This window comes from Antechinus flavipes, chromosome 4 (genome assembly GCF_016432865.1).
Source record: "Antechinus flavipes isolate AdamAnt ecotype Samford, QLD, Australia chromosome 4, AdamAnt_v2, whole genome shotgun sequence".
NCBI lineage: Eukaryota > Metazoa > Chordata > Mammalia > Dasyuromorphia > Dasyuridae > Antechinus > Antechinus flavipes.
The window spans coordinates 41,273,398-41,293,284 of NC_067401.1; the positions used below are offsets into that span (position 1 = coordinate 41,273,398).

Here is a 19,887-nt window from a genome sequence, read left to right on the forward strand (position 1 = left end):
GCATGGGCACACCGGGCGTTATAACCGAGTTTTCTCGGACCTAGCCAGTCTCATCCGAGACGAAACCAGACAACTTGTGGGTCAGGTCGACAGCCTGAGCCCCGCCGGCCTCCCGGGTCAGCCAGGGAGATGGGCGGGGCCCCGCGCCAGGTGCCGCGGGATGCCGTCCTACCATAGGTTGGGACTTATGGGGGCGGGGCTCCGCCTCCTGCCTCTGACAATTTGGGCTGCGGCCGCAGCCGCTGAGTCTGTGGGTTCGGTCCGCCCGGCCCGGCTCCCTGCGCGTCTCCCCCGCCCCGCTCCCCCGGCGGCTCCGGCCCCAGCCCCGGCCATGAAGCGGATCTTCTCCTGCTCCAGTTCGCAGGTGGCGGTAGGTATCCCGTGGATGCTGCCGGGTAGAGAAGGGGGTTTGGGGATAGGGGTGAGGACATCCCCAAGACAGGGGTCAAGGGTCGGAAATGCCTAGTGCTCTGCGCAGCGCGGTAACTGCAGGCATCGCTGGGGAGCGAGTGACTCTTTGGTCCTTTCTCTTCCTCTTTTTCTCCTCCAGGATCCCTGTCCCCCGGGTGCCCTCTCCCTCCATCGCCTTCTCGATGTCTGTTTCTCCCCAGTCTCTCACTCTTTCGCCCAGTATCTTGCACCTCTTTACACTAGTTCTCTGCAGGTTCACCTTGCTGTTTGGCCAGCCCAACTGGCAGTGCCAGAGGAGGAGCAGTCTACCTGGCTGCTGCCCAGGTAAAGGATGAGTTGCTTGCGGCATATTCCTCCAAACATCTCCCTGCAGCCTTTGGCTCTGAGGCTGGTCCCCAGACCTCTGCAGGCCTTCTATATGTTCCCTCCTTGACTCCCTCCCCTTTCCCAAACCCTTATGTATCTTCTTGGATCTATTATCCCCTGTAACATTGATTTGAATTTAAGTTGAAATGACTAAGGGAGTTTGAGGTCAGGATATTTCCACTCTGATAAATCCTTCCTTCTTTTCTTGTGCAGAATTTGAAATAGAAGGCCCCAGAAAAGGTTGACAAAGAAGATATAGCATTTCCTCCTGGGAAGATCTCCAACAGGAGAGATCTCCATTTGGGAATGAAATTGTGCAGTTATTGGAACTACTGTTCAAAATTTGTTCTACTCTAGTCACAGGAGTCCTGTTACTGATCCAAATAATTCAGAAGTGAATTTGTCACTTGTAAAGTGATTAATTGCCTAAGCTGACCTGGAGGTATTTATCCATCAGCAAGTCTGAGAAATGCCCAGATAATTAGGACCATAGATTCATAGCTGGAAGGGACCTGGCATTTCTATTAGTTGTCCCCCATCCCTAGAATGTTCTTGATTTTCATCTCCAAGTCCTAGCTTCCATGATTTCACGTCTCAAAACCTTTCTCAATGAATGACCCTCGATCCTCATGCCTTCCCTCTGCTCATCATCTCTAATTTATTTTGTATATAGCTTATTTGTTCCTAGATATTAATATATTGTTTCCTCCCATTTGACTGTTAGCTCTTCAAGAGCAGGGACTATTTTTTTTTTTTTTTAATCTCCAGTGCTTAGTACAATGCCAGAACATAGTAGGTACTTTGTTGTTTTTGTTCAGTCACATCTCACTCTTCATGAACTAATTTTGGGTTTTCCTGGCTAAGATACTGGAATGATTTGTCCTTTTCTTCTCCAGCCTGACACATAGTAGGTGTTTAATCAATATCTGTTCAATGTAATTGAATCAAATGAAAATACTAAGAAGTCTACTGAGGTATGTTCTTAATCCTCTCACAGTGACTTCTCTATGCAACTTCCTATTTCAGTCAAAAGGTAAAGCTTTAGTTTTACTGGAATCTCTGTGATAAAGACTGCCAGTGTAGAGAACGGGTGGATGTGATACCTGCCTTCAAGGAGATTAGATTCTAGTTTCCTTAATTGTTGATAACACTGCCTATTCTCTGGTCACTAAGTCTTCCTTTCCATGAAGAACGGTGGTCTCACATCCACTTTAGATATGGGAAACCTCTAGTCCAGGGCACGGAGGATAACTGTTTCCTCCACTCCATTCCAGTCCCAGAAATTTTCTCAGGGTCCTTGGTCAAGCCTGGGAACCAGAAAGGTGGAAACCAGATCAGTTTCAGCTCCAGGTTGGTTTCCTCATGAAACTCCCCCACACCTTTCTCATCATAAATTCCTCCACCCAATGGGTGGCCAACCGCTCTGGACCCAATTGTCAGGAAAATAGAGTAACAACTTCCCTGGCCCCTCCCAGAGCTTGATTTCCTAGTCATGCCAAAGATTTTAGGAGCTACCCTTTCCCACTCCTACTCCTTGAATCCAGGTCTAGCTCACTTCTTTACCTGGAGGAAAAGGCTACTGCATAAGCAGAAACCATCATGAAGATAATCTAAGAAACTCTAAACTTTTTTTTTTGAAAGGGAGGGAGGATAGTAAAAAAAAAAAAAAAAAAAAAAAAAAAAAAAAAAAAAAAAAAAAAGGAAAAGAAAAAGAAAGAAAGAAAGAAAGGAAAAAACGTGACTTGGTTTCAGTCAACCAGGTGTGGTGCCTTTTGGCATATCTCACTCTGACCTATAAATAATTTACTGAACTTACTATATAAAAAGAGCCAGGAATTCAGTTTAGAACCCCTTTGACCTCAGATTAGATTAAAATTTACATTAGTTCTCAATCGTTTTAAGGTTAAAAGGAAAGGACTCTTGAAATCTAATGCTAGCTCATCCATTCCTTCCCATCTTAACCTGTCAGGGACAGTGAGACCTACTTTCTACCTGCCAGGACACTTCATTAGGATGTCATGGATAGGCAGATAAGGAGAGGGTGCAGACAATTCTAGTGAATCTGGAATGGGAAGACCCAAACTTTAACTCCCTTATTGTGGCAGGCGTGTGCTCTCTTGGGGCTTTGGTGACAGTTTTTGGTGCTTCCTACAGGCTTTTACAAGTCTCCTTAAGAGCAATGGAAAGAAACTTGGTGGGCAGAAGTTGGATGAAATTCATTCCCAACATTGGCTTGAATGAGAAAAGTTTTGTAAAAAGAAATTATCAAGGATGACATAAATGGAAATAGATTGATCAATCAGTGACCAGTGAGAGTGAATGCTAATAGTTGGATGACCCAAATGCTATACTGGTACCCACAAAGTATTAAGAGAACCAGAGGGAAGTGTTTTGACCAAATCAGTTAGAGATCTCTTTAACGTATAGGAAAGCTTGGGCATGGATTTCACAAAAAGTAGATATTTTATGATCCTCCTGGGTGGAAGAAATGTCTACTCTAATGGGGCCAATCCAGGTACTGAATTACTGAATTGCTGACAAAAGGCAATGGGTCCCAGGTTATTTTTACCTTCTGAATCCAATTCTCCCTGTGCAACAAGAAAACTGTTCAGTTCTGCGCACATATATTGTATCTAGAATATACTGTGCCATATTTAACATGTATAGGGCTGCTTGCCATCTTGGGGAGGGGGTGGAGGGAGGGAGGGGAAAAGTCGGAACAGAAGTGAATGCAAGGGATAATATTGTAAAAAAAAATTACTCTGGCATGGGTTCTGTCGATAAAAAAGTTATTAAAAAATTTTTTTAAAAAGGGCAATGGAGCAGGATCTTGGACTCCTGTTGCTTTCCTAAGTACTTTCCACTACTTTCCTGGTCTAGAGATATGTCATGATTCAAATTCTCAGATTTAGAGTTAGAATGGACCTCAGAAAATATTTCATCTAATCTTTCCCCATTTTCCAGACAAGGAAACTGAAGCCCAGAGAAGTAAAATGACTGAGCCATGGTCACAAGATAGTATATGACAAAGCTGAAATTTGAACCCAGGTTTACAGAACGCGAGTTACAATATACCTGCTGCTGCACTATGCTGCCCTGGCAGTTTGACACGATGAATTAATAAATGTTCAAGGATGCCTGAAAATAGAAATATTAAAAAGTACTGATTTGTTAGGGTTCAGTCATGTCTAACTCTTCATAACCCCATTTGAATTTTCTTTGGCAAAAATACTGGTGTGGTTTGCCATTTCTTTCTCATTTTATAGACGAGGAAATTGAGGCAAAGAGTTGAGTTAAGTTAAGGTCACACAGCTAGTAAGTGCCTAAGGCAAGATTTAAAATTAGGAAAATAAGTTTACCTGACTCCAATTTATTAATTTCCACAACTTCCTGAATTAGGAAACTGATAAAAATTTCAGGGAGCCCAAGGTTCATGTAAAGAGAGAAGAAAAAGCCAAGAAAGTAGCAGCACTTGAAATCAGGTTCAGTTTTTTCCCTTTGACTCGAAGGAAAGGATCTTTGGGAAAATGTTCTCTGTGTGAAAACAGATAAAGGCATTATGAACATAGGAAAAAAAAAAAACCCAAGCTTTTCCTAGTAACAATCTTATTTTAGATGCCTGATAAGGTAATACCCACCCTTGGCAAAATAGCGAAGGAAAAAAGAATTTTAACACATAGTGAATTTGAGTACAGGGAAATTAAAGGAAACAAATGAGAACTGAAACTAGGAAGTGAATAAAGGGTTAGTTTGGTTGGATAACTGCTAAGAAGGAGTTTATTCATCGTTACCATGGACACAGCCAGGCTGAATTATTTTTTTAAACGAACATTTCTAACTCCTTTCCAGTGAATGGCCTGACCCAATCTTTCTGGCCAGAATTATAGAATCCTCAACAAATGCCAATCAAAATCATGATAGATTACATTAATATTATATATTTTAAGTTTATAATGCACTGCACGTGCATTAATTCATGTATATCCAATAGAGGCTGGGAAGCAACTTCCCTTGGAAAATTTCAAGTTGTGATCAGCTGTAGGGAGTACTTCATGGTAGGGACTTTCCCTAGTTCCTTTCCTATGGATGTCCTAGCCCTTGAGGATAGTTAATAATGTATTCCTGCCATCATTGCCTAAGAGAATCAAGGCTTAGCTTTTGTTTGAGTTATTTTGCCTCTGAGAGCCAATCTGTTTAATGAACAGCCTGTAGGTCTAGAAAATATGTTAAAGGGACTATATAGTGCAATGGTGTCAAATTCAAAGAGAAACCTGGCAGCTAAACCAATCAATAAGCATCCCTGAGAGTCTCCACTGACATTGTTTTAAAATGTATTGTTATGTATGATTAATTGCATTTTTATTTATTTTGTTAAATATTTCCCAGTTACATTTTAATCTGACTCTGACATCTCTGTTTTAGTATTAAAGATGAGGACATCGAAGCCCAAAGAAGTAAGGTCATTTAGAAAAGTGTAAGTCTGGGATTTGATCCCAAAGGCCCTCTGAAAAAAAGTCAGCACATTTTCCACTGGACCATGATATCTCTAAAAATCTGCACCATGATACCTCGAAGATTTCCTTTTTCTTAAGGGTCTTCCTAGAAAGGAAATTATCCAAGTAGGTCTGGGTGACTCCAAAATTAACCCTTTATCATAATTACGTAATAGAAAATTAGTATGGTCCAATGATTTGAAGTTAGAAACCTAGAGTCTAGTCCCAGGGGGAGTCTGTTCACCACTGGGAGTTGGAGGAAAGGGAAATTTTCATATCATCCAAAATGAAGAATTGGTAAGTCACCACCACTCAGTGAGTGTTTACCCATCTGTTAGGGCAGGTATCATTATCTCTTGCTATCTTTTCAGAGGGTGGTTGGGAAACTGAGCAGGAGGTGGGAAAGTAGTTTTAAAAAATTAAATATGTTGATTTGTATGTCACTCCAGTCTTCTTTCAACACGTCAAAAGATCTGTATTTTTATCAGCACTGGTCCTTTTTTCCCCCTCCCTATTTATGCTGATTTTAAACCTCCAAGCTTTCCATGAACTGAAGAAGCAAAAGAGAAAAAAAAATAAACAAAAGACATGTATTTCTCCTTCCTCACTTGGCAGCCAAACTTGGGGAGGCTGTTCCTCTGAGGATAGACTGTTGCTAGTCCTTGCCTCTCCAGCTTGATAGGACTTGCTAGAGCTTGTGCTTCTCTGGCAGAGCCTTTAGGAACCCCGATTACCTTAGTGCTAAGATTAGGCATCAGGTGAAAAATGTAGCGAAGGCCACTTTGCAGAATGGGGAGTCCACAAGTGTGGAACACTGAATGATATTGTCAATTTTTTTTCTATGTATTGTTCAATTTTGCTGATTTCTTACCCCCTTCATCTTTTTTTCTTTAAAAAAAAGTGTTTTGTGAATTGACTCTCTGGGAGGAGAAATTTATGCAATGTAAAAATAAAATATATCTCTTTTTTTTCAAAAGAATATAATAGACATAAATTAAGGTAATGTAGTATTAATTTAGATTCACACATTCTGAATGCTTTGCATGATCAGGGCATCTTTCATACTGAAAAGTTGATGGCAGAAACAGCTGAAAAATTCCTCTGTAAGTGAATTTCTCCAGACAGATGGAAACCATACATAAATCTGCCTCTCATGTCAGAGGAGGCTCCTTCTTGCTTGCCACCCTGGGTGTTCTTACCCAATTCTGCAATCCCCGCCCTGTTGCTACTTCCCATGATAATTTCCACCAAAGTTCTTGTGGAAGAACAATGCATGGCCAGGTGTGGCTGTGGTCTGGGACAGCTGAGTGCTGAGCTTCCAGTCACCTGCCAGACTTAGCCAAGAACCTATCCCTGCCTTTTGTTTGTTGTTCCTAAGGTACCAAGGTGGGGTAGGGGTGAGGGAGGTAGAATGGCCCAGGGATAGAGTAGAAACACAATTGGAACTTCCTTCCCTAGCTCTGAAATACAGAATGATTAAAGATCGTGAATAATAAAATCTGAGCCAGAACCAGAGCTTTGAGCATCAGTAATAAGTTGTGAACTTGCGTGAGTTATTGTGCCTCAGTTTACCTTTCTGAGAACTGACAGTACAAACAAGTACTGGAACAAACCAGGAAACTGGCACAAAACCAGAGTGGAGCCAGACCAAGCATTTAGGCAGGTTGTCCCAGTTTGTCTCTGAAAGGTCTGACAGGTATAGCAAGAGGCTTGCTCTGGGATTGAACATTCAACCAACAAAGTACAAATTAAATTTAAAAATCTACCCCCCCCAAAAATACAGTTAAAATTTTGGAATCAACTCTCACATACTTTTCATCTCAAGATGTTGCTCACAGCTCTTGGTAATAATAATAATAATAATTATAACAGCATTTATATAGCACTTTAAGGTTTGCAAAACACTTTGGGAGAAAGGGAATAAGCTTGCTTAGCACTTTATAGATATTAATCTCATTTGTGTCTTACAACAACTGTGGAAGACAAATACTATTATGCCTATTTTACATTTGAGGAAACTGAGGCAAACAGGATTAAATGACCGGCCCAGAGTCACACTGTTAGTAAGTACCTGAGGCTGGATTTGAATTCAGAAATTCCTGACTGCAGGCCCCTTGAAGCCCAGCCTGGTCCTATATTAGCTTGCTCAACAGCATCCTTTCCTCTCCTGTGTGGTCAGGTATGTTTCCAGATCTTGTTAAATAATAAAAAAAATGGGACATTGTTTCCAGAGATTGTCTTCAAATTCTCAGGTATTGCCTGAGGCGCTGAAGAGGGATTCCCAGCTTCCTTCCATTAATACATCAGGTTAGTTGGGCACAATTTGGGCACAGGAAAAGATAAGGACTGGTAGGCTTCCACCCAGAGGAAGGGAAGGCAATCAAGGAAAGGAATGATTATACCTCCTTAGGAAGCCAGCACCTGGGGATATGTCCAACTCTTAGTGGGTAAAATTTTACCAAGGTCATTAGGGGAGAGGTGGGGCCCCAAAGTCTTATGTAATGGAGAGAGCTTCGTGTGTAGTCAGAAGGCCTCCCTTGGAGTCCTGGGCCGGCCACTTCCTAGTGAAATGATTTTACCAAGTCCTATCACCTCTTTGCCTGAGTTTCCTCTTCTGTAAAATGAGAATACCAACATTAGGGATCCCACATCAATCGGATCACATAAATAAACAGCTTTACACCTTAAAATTATGCAGCCATGTAAGCTACATCAAATAGATAGGTACAAACATATTAGTTCTCAGTTCTGTGTCTACAGTGACATGGAGAAAAATGGGGCAGAGGTAGTGATTATTATTATTATAAAACACAAACCACATCCTTCATAATTTTGTCAAGGGCTGGCCCTGGCAATTATCTTATATTGGCAGAATTTTTATAATTGGCACTCTATCCCTACTCTGCCATTTCTTTTCCCCTTTCGTCTTCCTCCTTCTTCCCCAATTCCATCCCCACTTTCATGTTATGATTCTGGAACAGGTAGAGAAATGGAACCGCCGTGATCAGAAACTCCTGGAAGCTGTGCAGCGGGGAGACGTGAGTCGGGTGGCTGCCCTAGCCTCCAGGAAGAATGCCCGTCCCACCAAATTAGACTCCCACGGCCAGTCCCCGTAAGTAAGTCCTCCTGCCCCTCCAGGCTTTCTTGCTCCCCTCCAAAGCCGGTGATACGTACATGTGCATGTATGTATATGTATATATAGATACATACATGTACTATACACGATATACACATGCATATATACCTGGATGTATATTATGTGCCATATTTGCAGATACATGTGTAGACATATATCTATATGTATATAAATGTATACATATCTATATCTATTTCTATCTATCTATATTCCTCATACTGGAGTATGAGTTCAATAATTATGGCTCCTGACTATCAGGGAATACTATTCTAAGAGATTGGAAATTGACAGACTGATGCATAAAGGGCATAATGACTACTATATAAATAAAATACAAAAAAATTTTTTAAAAATAAACTGCTATATAAACACCAATTAACTAGAACATGGTGTTTGTTCATTCTAACAAATAGAAGGGTGAATGGATTTGAGGAGTGGAGTAAGAAAATCCTAGGATTTACAAATTCAGATGCAATGAAATTTGCAGCAGTGGGATAGGTTAGGATTGCCCTCCTCTTTCCATATTACCTTCAGATTTCTGACTTGCTTATTCCTCTAGTTGCTTGTACATCTAGAAGCAAACCTGTGGATCTCTGGATTTCTCCTATGCTCAATTAAGTAGGAAGCAATAAGTTCACTTTCCCTTTCATCCCCTGACTAGGGGATAGGAGTCCTGGCTTCTCTTTTTGTCTCTATCATCTCTCTCTCTCTTTTTTAATGTGACTCCTTGGCAAATTGGCAAATACTTTTCTGGAGCAATCAGTTTAGTTCCAGAGCACTCTTAGTGATAGGTTTGGGGGTGTGGTGTGGGGGCTGATAGTTTATCAAGAATGACCCATTTCTTGGCTGGCTCCCTCTTCCCACCTTATCTTTCTCTTATTTCTGCATGGCCAGGTTCCACCTAGCAGCGTCCAAGGGGTTGACAGAGTGTCTGAGTGTACTACTGGCTAATGGGGCCGAGATCAACAGCAAGAACGAAGATGGTGAGTAACCGATTGATTTTTCCAACTCCCTTTCTCCTTGGCAGAAGGCAGTGGAGTATTTCCAGAACCCATAAAGGATGAAGAACAAGGGTTTCTGACCGTGGGCTCCATGGTTATGTCTCTCTTCCATTGCTTACCCAACGTCCCTACAGGGGCTCTCCCCATAAATCTGGGTGTGTCTCACTCTCACCCCACAGCAAGGACCCAGTCACTGGGTGAACAGGAATTTCTGGCCTTGTGTCACTGTAAGCTGTTTTGTCTAATCTCCCTCTGATTATCTGTGCGTCTTTGCTCTCCCTCCCTGTGAGTCACCACAGCTGTGTGGGTCCCCCTCCCCATCTCTCTTTGCAGGAAGCACCGCCCTGCACTTGGCTACTATATCCTGCCAGCCCCAGTGTGTCAAGGTCCTCCTGCAGGTATGAGAAAACCCCATCATACTGGGGTAGAAAGTGTAAGTTTGCATGTGGAGATAATGGAGTATGGGAAAGTCCTTGTAGGACTATTCTACCAAATTCCCAATTATCTCCTGGGACAGTCACCATCATACAGACTAGGTAAATTTCTGTGATGTAGGTAGGGTTTCATGGGGGTAGTAGTGCAGTATGAATAAATAAGCATTTATCGAATACCTATTAAATTGTCATAGTGGGCAGCTGGGGTAGCGGAAACATATCAAAGAGGTAGAAAAAGGAAGAGAGTCAGAAGAGAATGCTATTCCTGAAGCCAAGAGAGACGAGAGTATTCATGAGGAAAGTAGGGGTTCACAATGTCAAGTGCTGCAAAGAAGCCAAAGAAGATGACTGATTGAAGAATGGTAATTCTGTCCGGTGATTAGGAGTTTGTTGGTGACCTTTGAAAAGGCATAATCTAGCTGGGGAGCTAAAACATGAAAAGCGTATTAGAACAATCTATAAAACAACCTCAGAAGAATCAAAACAGACCATTGACCACTGGAAAATGTTTATCTTGTCCCTTCAAAGTCCCTTCCCGGCGTGCCAGTGATGGCCATGGACCCCTGAGTGCTAAAATTTTTGTTACAACCTAGTCTCTCTCCGGATTATAACAAACTACTCTTCATAATTGGTTTCTAAGAGTTTTGTTCCCTCCACTCACCGGTCTGTACTTTGTCCAATGAGATTATGCTGTGACGTGGATGAGTGAGGTGAGGGATGGTGGCAATAGTTGGGAGGGATGTCTCAGGGTTCGTGCTGGTTCTGTATTGACTCTTCCTAGCATGGCGCCAACGAGGATGCAGTGGATGGAGAAAATCGAAGCCCCTTGCACTGGGCTGGTGAGTTTTGGGGGTTCTGAAATACAGGAGTGGGGGGTGTGGGGGGAGGTGGTAATGCCTGGTGTGGACACAGCAGAAGTAGAGGATCCTTGGAGGAACTTGGGCTAAATAGGGTTGTTGGTCTTTATCCCAAGAGGTTCTCCTCTTGCTTCTGACTCTCCTTCAATCCCACATGTACTAGCTTCATCTGGCTGCGCCTCCAGCGTTTTGCTCCTGTGTGATCATGAAGCTTTTCTGGATGTCCTCGATAATGTGAGTGTCGCCCTGGAGCCGGGGCAACGCCTCCAAGAAAGGGGCTGCTGTCTCGGAGCACTGTTAGTTTGGGGGATAAAGAAGCCACTCTCAGTGTCTTGGAGTTGTTTGTTCCTCTCTAAGGGGTCAGGACTCCAGGCAATACAGGGGAAAAGCTATGGGTCCACATTTGCAGTGTGGGAGAAATGGGTATGAAGTTCTTAAGTCTGTCTCCTTCAGGTTGCTTGTAGCAGGAATGTTGGCAGGAGGAGGGGATAGGGCAGATCTTTTGTGTTTCCCGGCTCCCTCAGCTATACTCATTCCCCACCTGTACAGGATGGACGGACTCCCCTGATGATTGCATCACTGGGTGGTCATGCAGCCATTTGTTCCCAGCTCTTGCAGAGAGGTGCCAGGGTTAATGTCACAGACAAGGAAGACAAGTGAGATTTCCTTATTTTTCTCCAATCCAGATTCCAGCCTCCTTTGTCTCATATAGATAGAAGGAATGATGGGGAATGGGGCGGGTGTATATGCAAGCATGTATGTACGTGAAATGATTCCTCTTCATTTTCATGGCTGAGCCGTGCTTTCCCCCTTTCCTGGTCTCTGCTTAGGGAGACTGATGCCTTGTAGCTTTATTTCTTTTACTTGTTGATTCTTACGTGTTCTATGACACATTATCTCCGAATCTTTTGTTCAGCTCATAAAGACTCATCTTCATGAGTTCCAATCCAGCCTCAGACACTTACTAGCTATATAATTCGGGTCAAATCACTTAATCTTGTTTGCCTCAGTTTCCTCATCTGTAAAATGAGGTAGAAAATGAAATGGCAAACCATTCCACTATTTTTGTCAAGGAAATCCCCAATGGGGTCATGGAGATTGTGAAATGACTGAAAAAACAACATATGCCAGACACTGTGCTAGGGTCTGGACATACAGAAAAAGGCCAAAAAAAAAAATCTGTTTCCAAGGAACTAATAGTGGAGAAGACAGACAAGCAATTATATACAAACAAGATAATTCTATATAGAGTGTATATAGCTATATATCTCTATATAGTATATATCATAAGTTGGGGGTAATCTCAGAGGGAAGGCACTAAGATTAAGGATTAAGAAAGGTTAAAGATTTAACTTGAAGGAAGCCAGGGAAATTTCCTGATAATAATAAAGCATATCAGGGCTCCAAAAAGTCAATTGCGTAACATATCCACAGATCCGCTCTGATCCTGGCCTGTGAGAAGGGGAGTGCCGAAGTAGCAGAGCTGCTCCTGAGTCATGGGGCAGACGTAGGGACTGTGGACAGCATGGGCCATGATGCCTTATACTATGCCCTGCGTACCCAAGACAAGGAACTATGGAGGCTGCTTCGCCAGGCTCTGAACCGCCGCCAGCGCGGAGGTGAGACAAGTTGTGCCCAGCTTTCCCCCATCCCATCTCCATCCTCAAACTAATTCTTCCTAAACTTTTGTGACTTTAAGGGCCTCTCTCTTATCTATTGTAGGTAGCCTTGGAGATTCCTTTTAGAAACACTCTTCTTCCTCAAGGCCTTAGGAATATATTTATGATTTATTATATCATTATTTATGATTTATTTTTATTTATTATTTTAATTTTCATTTTATTCTATTTTTTTCTGATGATGAACAGTGAATGCTCCAAAGTCCAAAGGACAAGGCTGCAAATTATTTGATACAATTCTGACTTTCACTAGGGGCAGTAATGACTAAGACCATCTCTGGCCAAAATGTTGAACCAATAAAGGTTTAACCCTAAGGCAGCTTTGGTCTTGGTTCCTAGAACAGTCCTGTTAGCTGGAGAATTACAATACATCTCTGGTTTGAGGCAGCTAGATGGTATAATGAATAAAATGTTAGAAGAAAGACCTGAATTCAAATTGTCTTGTATATGTACTAGCTGTGTGACTCTGGGTAAGTTTCAATTCCCTCATCTATAAAAGGTGATAATATTACCTATCTCAAAGAGTTATTATGAGGATCAACTGAGATAATATGCTTTCTAAACCTTAAAAAACACTATCAGGAAGATCTGGATTCAAATTCTGTTTTGTATATATGCTAGCTGTGTGACTCTGAGTAAGTCTCAATTCCCTCATCTATAAAAGGTGATAATAATGCCATTTATCTCAGTTATTATGAGGATCAACTGAGAGAATGTGCTTTCTAAACCTTAAAACACACTATATAAAGTTGTTATTATTAATAGATACTAAGTGAAAGGCAATGCCTCTTAAAGAAGGGTTTCAGATTCCAAGTCTGTTACTTCCAACCTATGTTAATTGGAGCAAATTTCACTTAATGTTTTAAGTTTCTGTAGTAAAATGGGGATGATCATAACATTTGTCTTACCTAACTCCATGGAATGAAATATGGCAATGCACCTAAAATTCTTTGTTAAAGTCTATAAACTAAAGGTGTTAAATGACACTGTTTTCTGGCAGGTCAAGAGCCGGCTCAACAACCTGACTCAGCATCTCAGGTAAAAAGTCAAATCCTTTCCCTCTGCATATCTCTGCCCCATTCTCTTCAACCCCACACTCCAACCTTACTATATTGTAACAACCATTATTTCCCACCAAAGGGTGGGAATGTGTCCAGGGCTGAGCTTGGGAAAGAAGGGCTTCTCTTGGGGTGCCATTCTTTTCAGAGCTTTGCATTGCTCTGTTTTTATTCTAGGGCTCCCCTCCTAAGAGCCCAAGAAGAGCTGAGGCAGAGGAGGAGGAGGATGAAAAGGAGGAAGAGGGTGAGGATCTATGCAGCCCTCAAGAGTGGAGGAAGAAGTATGAAGCAGAGAAAAAGAAAGTCTCCCAGCTGCAGCAGGAGCTGATAAAAAAGGCCCAGGAGTGTAAGGCCCAGGAGAGTGCCTGCCAGGGTCTGGAGAGCCGGGTGCGAGAGCAGGTCCAAGAGCTGGGAGTGCTCTTGGCCAGGGAGTCTAGAGGCCCGGGTGGACAAGGTTCCAGTCCACGGCCTGGGGGGGACGGCATGGAGCAGGGCTGTGTTCTGGACCTGTTGGCCGAGCAGGTACAAGAACTGAAGAGACAGAAAGAGGCGATGGCGCCGCAAGGATCAGAGCCTCGAGGGCCCCAGGGGGAAAGCCAGGGGACAGCGGAGAAGCAGAGGGCCCAGCCGCAGAGCCCAGCGGGGAAGGCCCCACGGAAGGCCAAGGGAGAGAAGGTGGTGAATGTGGGAGGAGTTGTGTCCAGCCAGGGAAGAGGAGACCCAGTGCTTCCCCTCAAAGAGGAGAGAGGGAAGGCTCTGGGTGCAGAGCCGGCGGGCATGGTTGCCTTGGGCCAGCTCCTGCTGCAGCTGAGGGAGGAGCTGACTGCCGTGTGGAGGGACAAGGATGCTGCCCGAGGGGTCCTGGGCAGACCAGCCGGAAACAGGGTGTGGGGGGCATCCCAGGCTGAGGCGGCAGCAGCTGCCTGGGAGAAGATGGAGGCTCGCTTAGAGCAGGTGCTGGCCAGGCTGGATCGCGCGAAGGCCGGGCTGAACGTGGAGGCCGTTCCTCCTGTCCTGGGATCCCCAGAGGGTGCCCCCCTCCCCCAAGCCAAAGCCATTACCGTGATGACGAGCCCTGCCAGAGAAGGCAAGGCAAAGGAGGAGAGGGCCCACGAAGCTCGGGGGGAGCCTCTCGGAGCTCCCGGAGCGGGGCAGAGCCCAGAAGGGACTGGGGCGAAGGGACAGCTGGAGAAGGAGGTGTCGGCCCTGAGGCTGAGTAACAGCAACCTCCTGGAGGAGCTGAGCGAGCTGGGCCGGGAGCGGCAGCGGCTGCAGGGAGAGCTGCAAGCCCTGGGCCAGAGGCTGCAGAAGGAATACATGCCCAGGCCCGAGGCCCAGGGCCAGCTGCAGCAGCTGCAAAGCAGCGTGGGGCTGCTGGCCGAGGAGCTGGCGGCCGAGAAGGAAGCCGCGGAGCAGCTGCGGCGCCGCCTGGCCGCCCAGAGCACCGGCCTGCAGGGGCTGCGCCAGTGCCTGCCTCCCAACCTGGTGGGCGGAGGCAGCCCCCAGGGCCCGGCCCCGGACCCCCTGGAGGAGCTGCAGGGCTGCGTGGGCGCCCTGGTGGCCAAATACAACGAGGCGCAGCGGGAGCTGGCCAAGCTGGAGGGCGAGAACCGGCGGCTGAAGGGCAACGGCCGGGAGGCCGTGGCCTCCCGGGCCGTCCCCCAGGTAGCTGCCCTGGAGCAAGACCTGGGCAAGCTGGAGGAGGAGCTGCGGGCCGTGCAGGCCACCATGGGCGGCAAGAGCCAGGAGATCGGCAAGCTGAAGCATCTGCTGTACCAGGCCACCGAGGAGGTGGCCGAGCTTCGCGCGCGGGAAGCGGCCAACCTGAAGCAGCAGGAGAAGAGCCGCGCGTCGCTGGTGGCCCAGGCGCAGACCTGGGGCCAGGAGCTCAAGGCTCTGCTGGAGAAGTACAACGGCGCGTGCAGGGAGACCGGGCAGCTGCGGGAGGTGGTGGCCGAGGAGCGGCGGAGGAGCCGCGAGCTGGCCGCCCGGGCGGCCGAGCAGGAGCGCAGGGCCAGTGAGATGAGGGGCCGCTCCGAGCAATTCGAGAGGGCCGGCGAGATGTTGAAGGAGAAGATGGAGCAGTTGATCGGGGCCTGCAGGGAAAAGGAGGCCAAGGTAAGAAGACCTAGCGGGAATGCGGGCTGCCGGGAGCATGAGCTAAGGACAGACCCCCGACAGCAGCGGCCCTCCCCCCACTTCTCCTAATAAAAGAGGCATTTAATGCCGGGGATGGCTGGGACCGAGTCCTTGCAGGGGGTCATGGCTGGGGGAGAGCAAGGCTTCTTAAACCTTTTCCCACTCGAGACCCTTTTTCTCCCGAGAAATTTTACATGATCCCTGCTATAGCTATAGGATATATTTAATATATATTATGTGTAACATAATATATGATAGTTACATATTATGTATAATACATAACACAATATATAACATTAATCATATATTTACATATAGCTATTTGTATGTATTATATAAAATAAGCATACAAATGAAACATTTATTGTAACAATATGATTATTACCATATGATAATGTAATAAATCATAATTCCACATCTTCCACATTGAGTTATGTGACTCTATATGAGGTTGCAACCCACAGTTTAAGAAGTTTTGGGGCAGGGAAACTGAAGAATTTGTCCCTATCCTGGTACTGCTGGGAGAGGGAATTGTGAGTGTGGCATCTGTAGGGATTTGTGGTTTAAGGATGCTATTAGGACCATAGTGGAAAATGTCCTGGCCTTGTAGGATTACCTTACACACATAACATTCTCTCTGGACCTCAGTTTTTTCTTCAGAAAAATGAATAACTTGAATTTACTAACCTCTGAAATCCAGCTCTAGCTCTCTGTATGGTTAAAATAATTTTGACATTATGGGTTTTTGTGGGTTGGCTCTGGGAACCTAACCATCGTTTATAGCATTGTTTTTAAGGGGAAATGTGTTCTGAATTCCAAACAACTGACTTACAAACTTTGAAGTACTTCCCTTACTAAGTTCATAACCTTTTGTATAATGAAAAAAACAAATCTAGGCCATTTTAAAAGAGCTACTATAATCCTATTTGATCAGTTCAGGAAATAAATTTAGAGTTTAGGAAAATAACATACAAACAAGTGTAAATTAATATTACCACAGAGTGCATAAGTGTAAAAGAATGATCAAAATGGGGTGAGGTTTATCCCAGAAGGCTTCCTGCAAGTTTTGAGCCAGGCTTTCAAGGAAGAGAGGGGACACAATTGATGAACTGGACTGGAGGAGAAAGTATCCTAGTGTCCTCATCATGTATTTTGGCCCTCACCTAATTGATGTTGTCTATCAAGGCTTATAGTTGGTATTAAGCAGCCATCTGATGCCCTGTATGTGTATGTGGGGAGGGGAGTAAAATATGGAGGTAACAGGACTTTGAGGTTGATTGATTACCTTGGCTCCCTCTTCTACCTCTGATCCCAGATCAGGGAGCTGCTGAAGAAACTGGAACAAATGTCAGCTGAAGTCCTTGCTGTTCGTGGGGAAAATACCTGGCTTAGGCTACAGTTGCAGGTTGGTCTTATCCTGGAGAATCTGGCTAGAAAGTGTGGTGAGGAAGGTTGAGTGAAATATTTGCCAGGGATTGGCAGGACCATGGGCAGAGCCAATGATAGGTCTGAAGAGCCTTAATTATCCCCGGGGAATTGGTGTGGGCTGGCCCATGATCTCATATAAATTTTTTTTTGCATGTCTCTTATGTATGTAGGAGTATTATTTTGCATGATGGTTATTAGTGGGGGGTTGTGTTGAATTCCTTTCCCTATTTAAGACTATAAATGCCATGAGGACAAGTACTTTGTTAACAGAACTCCCAGTTCTTGATACAGCTCTTTGCAAGTAGTGAGTGTTTGCTAAAAAAGTATGTGTTTGAGATGAATTGCTTTGAAAAAGATTCCTACTCTGTGCTTCTGAGGACTATGAAGGTAAGGATGAAAGATTCAATTGATTGATGCTCATTCCCAGGATTCCCAGAAGAACCATCAGGAAATCATTTCCACCTACAGGAACCATCTACTTAATGCTGCTCAGGTAAGGATACGGACTGGTCAGGATTCTGTATTGGGGAACCCCTCTCTCATCTATCTCCATATGGGGGGTACTTGGTTGTTTATGTTGTGTGCATCTGGGTGTGTTTAAGAGAAATATTTTTCTATGAATCATCCTCTTTTAAGATTTTGAAACAAGTTTTTTGGTTCTTTGCTCTTCCTTTAGTCCCTTCCCCTGTCTGTTTCAGTGCTAACTGGAACCAGTTTTAAACCTGTTAGGAGATATTGGGCCTGACTTCTGGGAAGGATGAAGTCAGCTGCCCCTTTCCTTATTTAATCTGCCTCCTCCCCTTCAGCTCTTTTAATTTCTCCCATTTTCTTTATGTGCACAGGGCTATATGGAACAGGATGTATACAAGATACTTCTACGGATTCTCAAGATGCAGGAGTGAGTTCGCATGGATGATGCTGGATATGAGACTTCTCTTCAGTGAGTTTTAGTAATAATGATGAGGATATAGGGAGAAAAGGAGCTGGAATTAGGGGAAGAGAGTTTGGAAATTGAGATGAAGGAGGTTCCCCTCCTCTTCCCAATCTGTGATTGAGATTGATGGCAGCCCTGAGGCTGGATTAGTGGAGATAATAGGAGGGGGTGGCTAATTGTGGAGTAAGAGTTCAAGATGTCATCTAGGGTAGTAGTAGTGAAGGGGTTAGTATAAACACATGGTCAGTAAAAGGAGGCTGGTGGTAATTAAAGGGGGCAGTGCTATTTCCCATGGTATAATCTAAGACTGCCAGAGTTTCACATTTCCCCCAACTCCTTTTTCATCCCAAGGTCACCTCTTTCCTTTCTCTGCCCCTAAACAAGGTAGTCTCCCCTTTCCAGTTCCTATACATTGTTATTGTTTAGTCATGTCTGACTCTCTGTGACCCCATTTGGGGTTGTCTTGGCAAAGATGCAAGAATGGTTCCCCATTTCCTTCTCTGACTCTTTACAAATGAGGAAACAAACAGGGTTAAATGACTTGCCCAATGACATACAGCTAGTAAGTGTCTGAGACCAGGTTGGAACTTAAGAAGATGAATCTTCCTGAATTCAGGCCCAGCACTCTATCCACTGGGCCACCTAGTTATCCCAGTTCATACATAAAGGGGTCTCCTCTGAGCATTGAAGTAGGGGATTGAGAAGGCTAGAATGTGTGTTTCCTTCTTAATGTTCTCTCCTTTTTTTTTTTTTTTTCCAGAGGGCAAGGGCAGCATCAGAAGCCAGAACCATGGACATGGTGTGGTGGTGGTGGGGCTGGCCCATAGCACTGATATGAGCTGGACTTCTCTGACATGAAGAACCTCAGATCTGAGAAGTTAGACCTTGGATGAAAGAATGGATCCAGAATAAAAGCATGGAAGAAACCAGCTTTGTGGGAAATAAAGCAGGAGGCAGTATGGTGTTCTCTATCATTGCTTCTTTGGTCTGGGGCCAGGGTAGACATGCATTTCCTAGCTCCTTTGGGATTAGCCACAAATGACTTCTCCCCCTAGGTGAGGTCATTGATGTGACTCTCTTGCCAACACTTTCATATGGAGATAACTACAGTATCTTCTCTTCCTTAAGGCCACTGAGTCACGATGTGCTTTTTGTCTAGTGTGGAAAGACATCAAGGTAGAGAACTAGCTTCTGTTCCAACCAGAGTGAAGTGTAGACAGCTCTCCTATCCCCCACCAGTTCTTTTTTCAGCTAAGACAATGGAGCTTCTTTTATTTTATAAAGACTTGTACTACTTCCTCCTGTGTACCCCCCCCCCAAAGCTACCATTTGGCTGAGTGAGAGTATGGCCCCTGTAGCCTTGGAGGTTGGTCTGACAGCCCCAACACTGGTCCCTTCAAACTCTAATGGAGGCACATGATAGGGGATAAAGAGCTGGCCTTGAATCCAAATTATGGGTTTAAGATCTGTCTCTGAATACCAGTCATATGGACTTCAGACAATTCACTTAAATTCTAAAGTCTATTCTCTATTCTCTATTGGTAAAAGGAGTTTCCTTACTTGGGATTTTCTTATAACAATAAAAACACAAGCCCAGGTCTATCATCTGATGGGTTAAGTAGGGCTTTGGTTGACAGTGAAGGAATCTTTGCAGCCTGTCTCCTCCAAATCCACTTTACACAATCCCCAAAGGCCTTTGGGGCACATGAATCCCAAGAGGAGGTGGGGTGTGTGAAGACAGTGGCTGGCATGTGTTGGGGAATGGGGATTGATGTGTTGCTGAACAGAACTCATTTGCCTGTACTTTGGCTGGTAAGCTTCAGGTTTAAACATTTCCATATGGGAGATGACAGAGGGTGTGTGTGTGTGTGTGTGTGTGTGTGTGTGTAAGAGAGTGGGAGAGGAGAATGGGGAGGTGATACTTGAAGGAGAAGGGCTGTGGGAGTGTGTA

The 19,887-nt window shown here is 44.5% G+C and overlaps 1 protein-coding gene across 2 annotated transcripts; it reads left to right on the forward strand.

Annotated features, from left to right (window-relative positions):
• Positions 1–211: 211 nt before the first annotated feature.
• Positions 212–18,895, forward strand: ANKRD35 (ankyrin repeat domain 35). Of its 2 annotated transcripts, none has more exons than XM_051992831.1 (14): positions 212–370; positions 8,252–8,382; positions 9,301–9,389; positions 9,741–9,805; positions 10,623–10,680; positions 10,862–10,932; positions 11,248–11,354; positions 12,133–12,317; positions 13,378–13,415; positions 13,613–15,553; positions 16,890–16,979; positions 17,430–17,495; positions 17,845–17,900; positions 18,697–18,895. In XM_051992831.1, the coding sequence occupies exons 1-14, from the start codon at positions 332–334 to the stop codon at positions 18,761–18,763; spliced, it is 3,003 nt and encodes a 1,000-aa protein (XP_051848791.1). In that variant the 5' UTR covers positions 212–331; the 3' UTR covers positions 18,764–18,895. The 2 variants fall into 2 exon arrangements, with proteins under 2 accessions (XP_051848791.1, XP_051848792.1); XM_051992832.1 differs by having other exon boundaries at positions 213–370; positions 17,845–17,942.
• Positions 18,896–19,887: the final 992 nt, after the last annotated feature.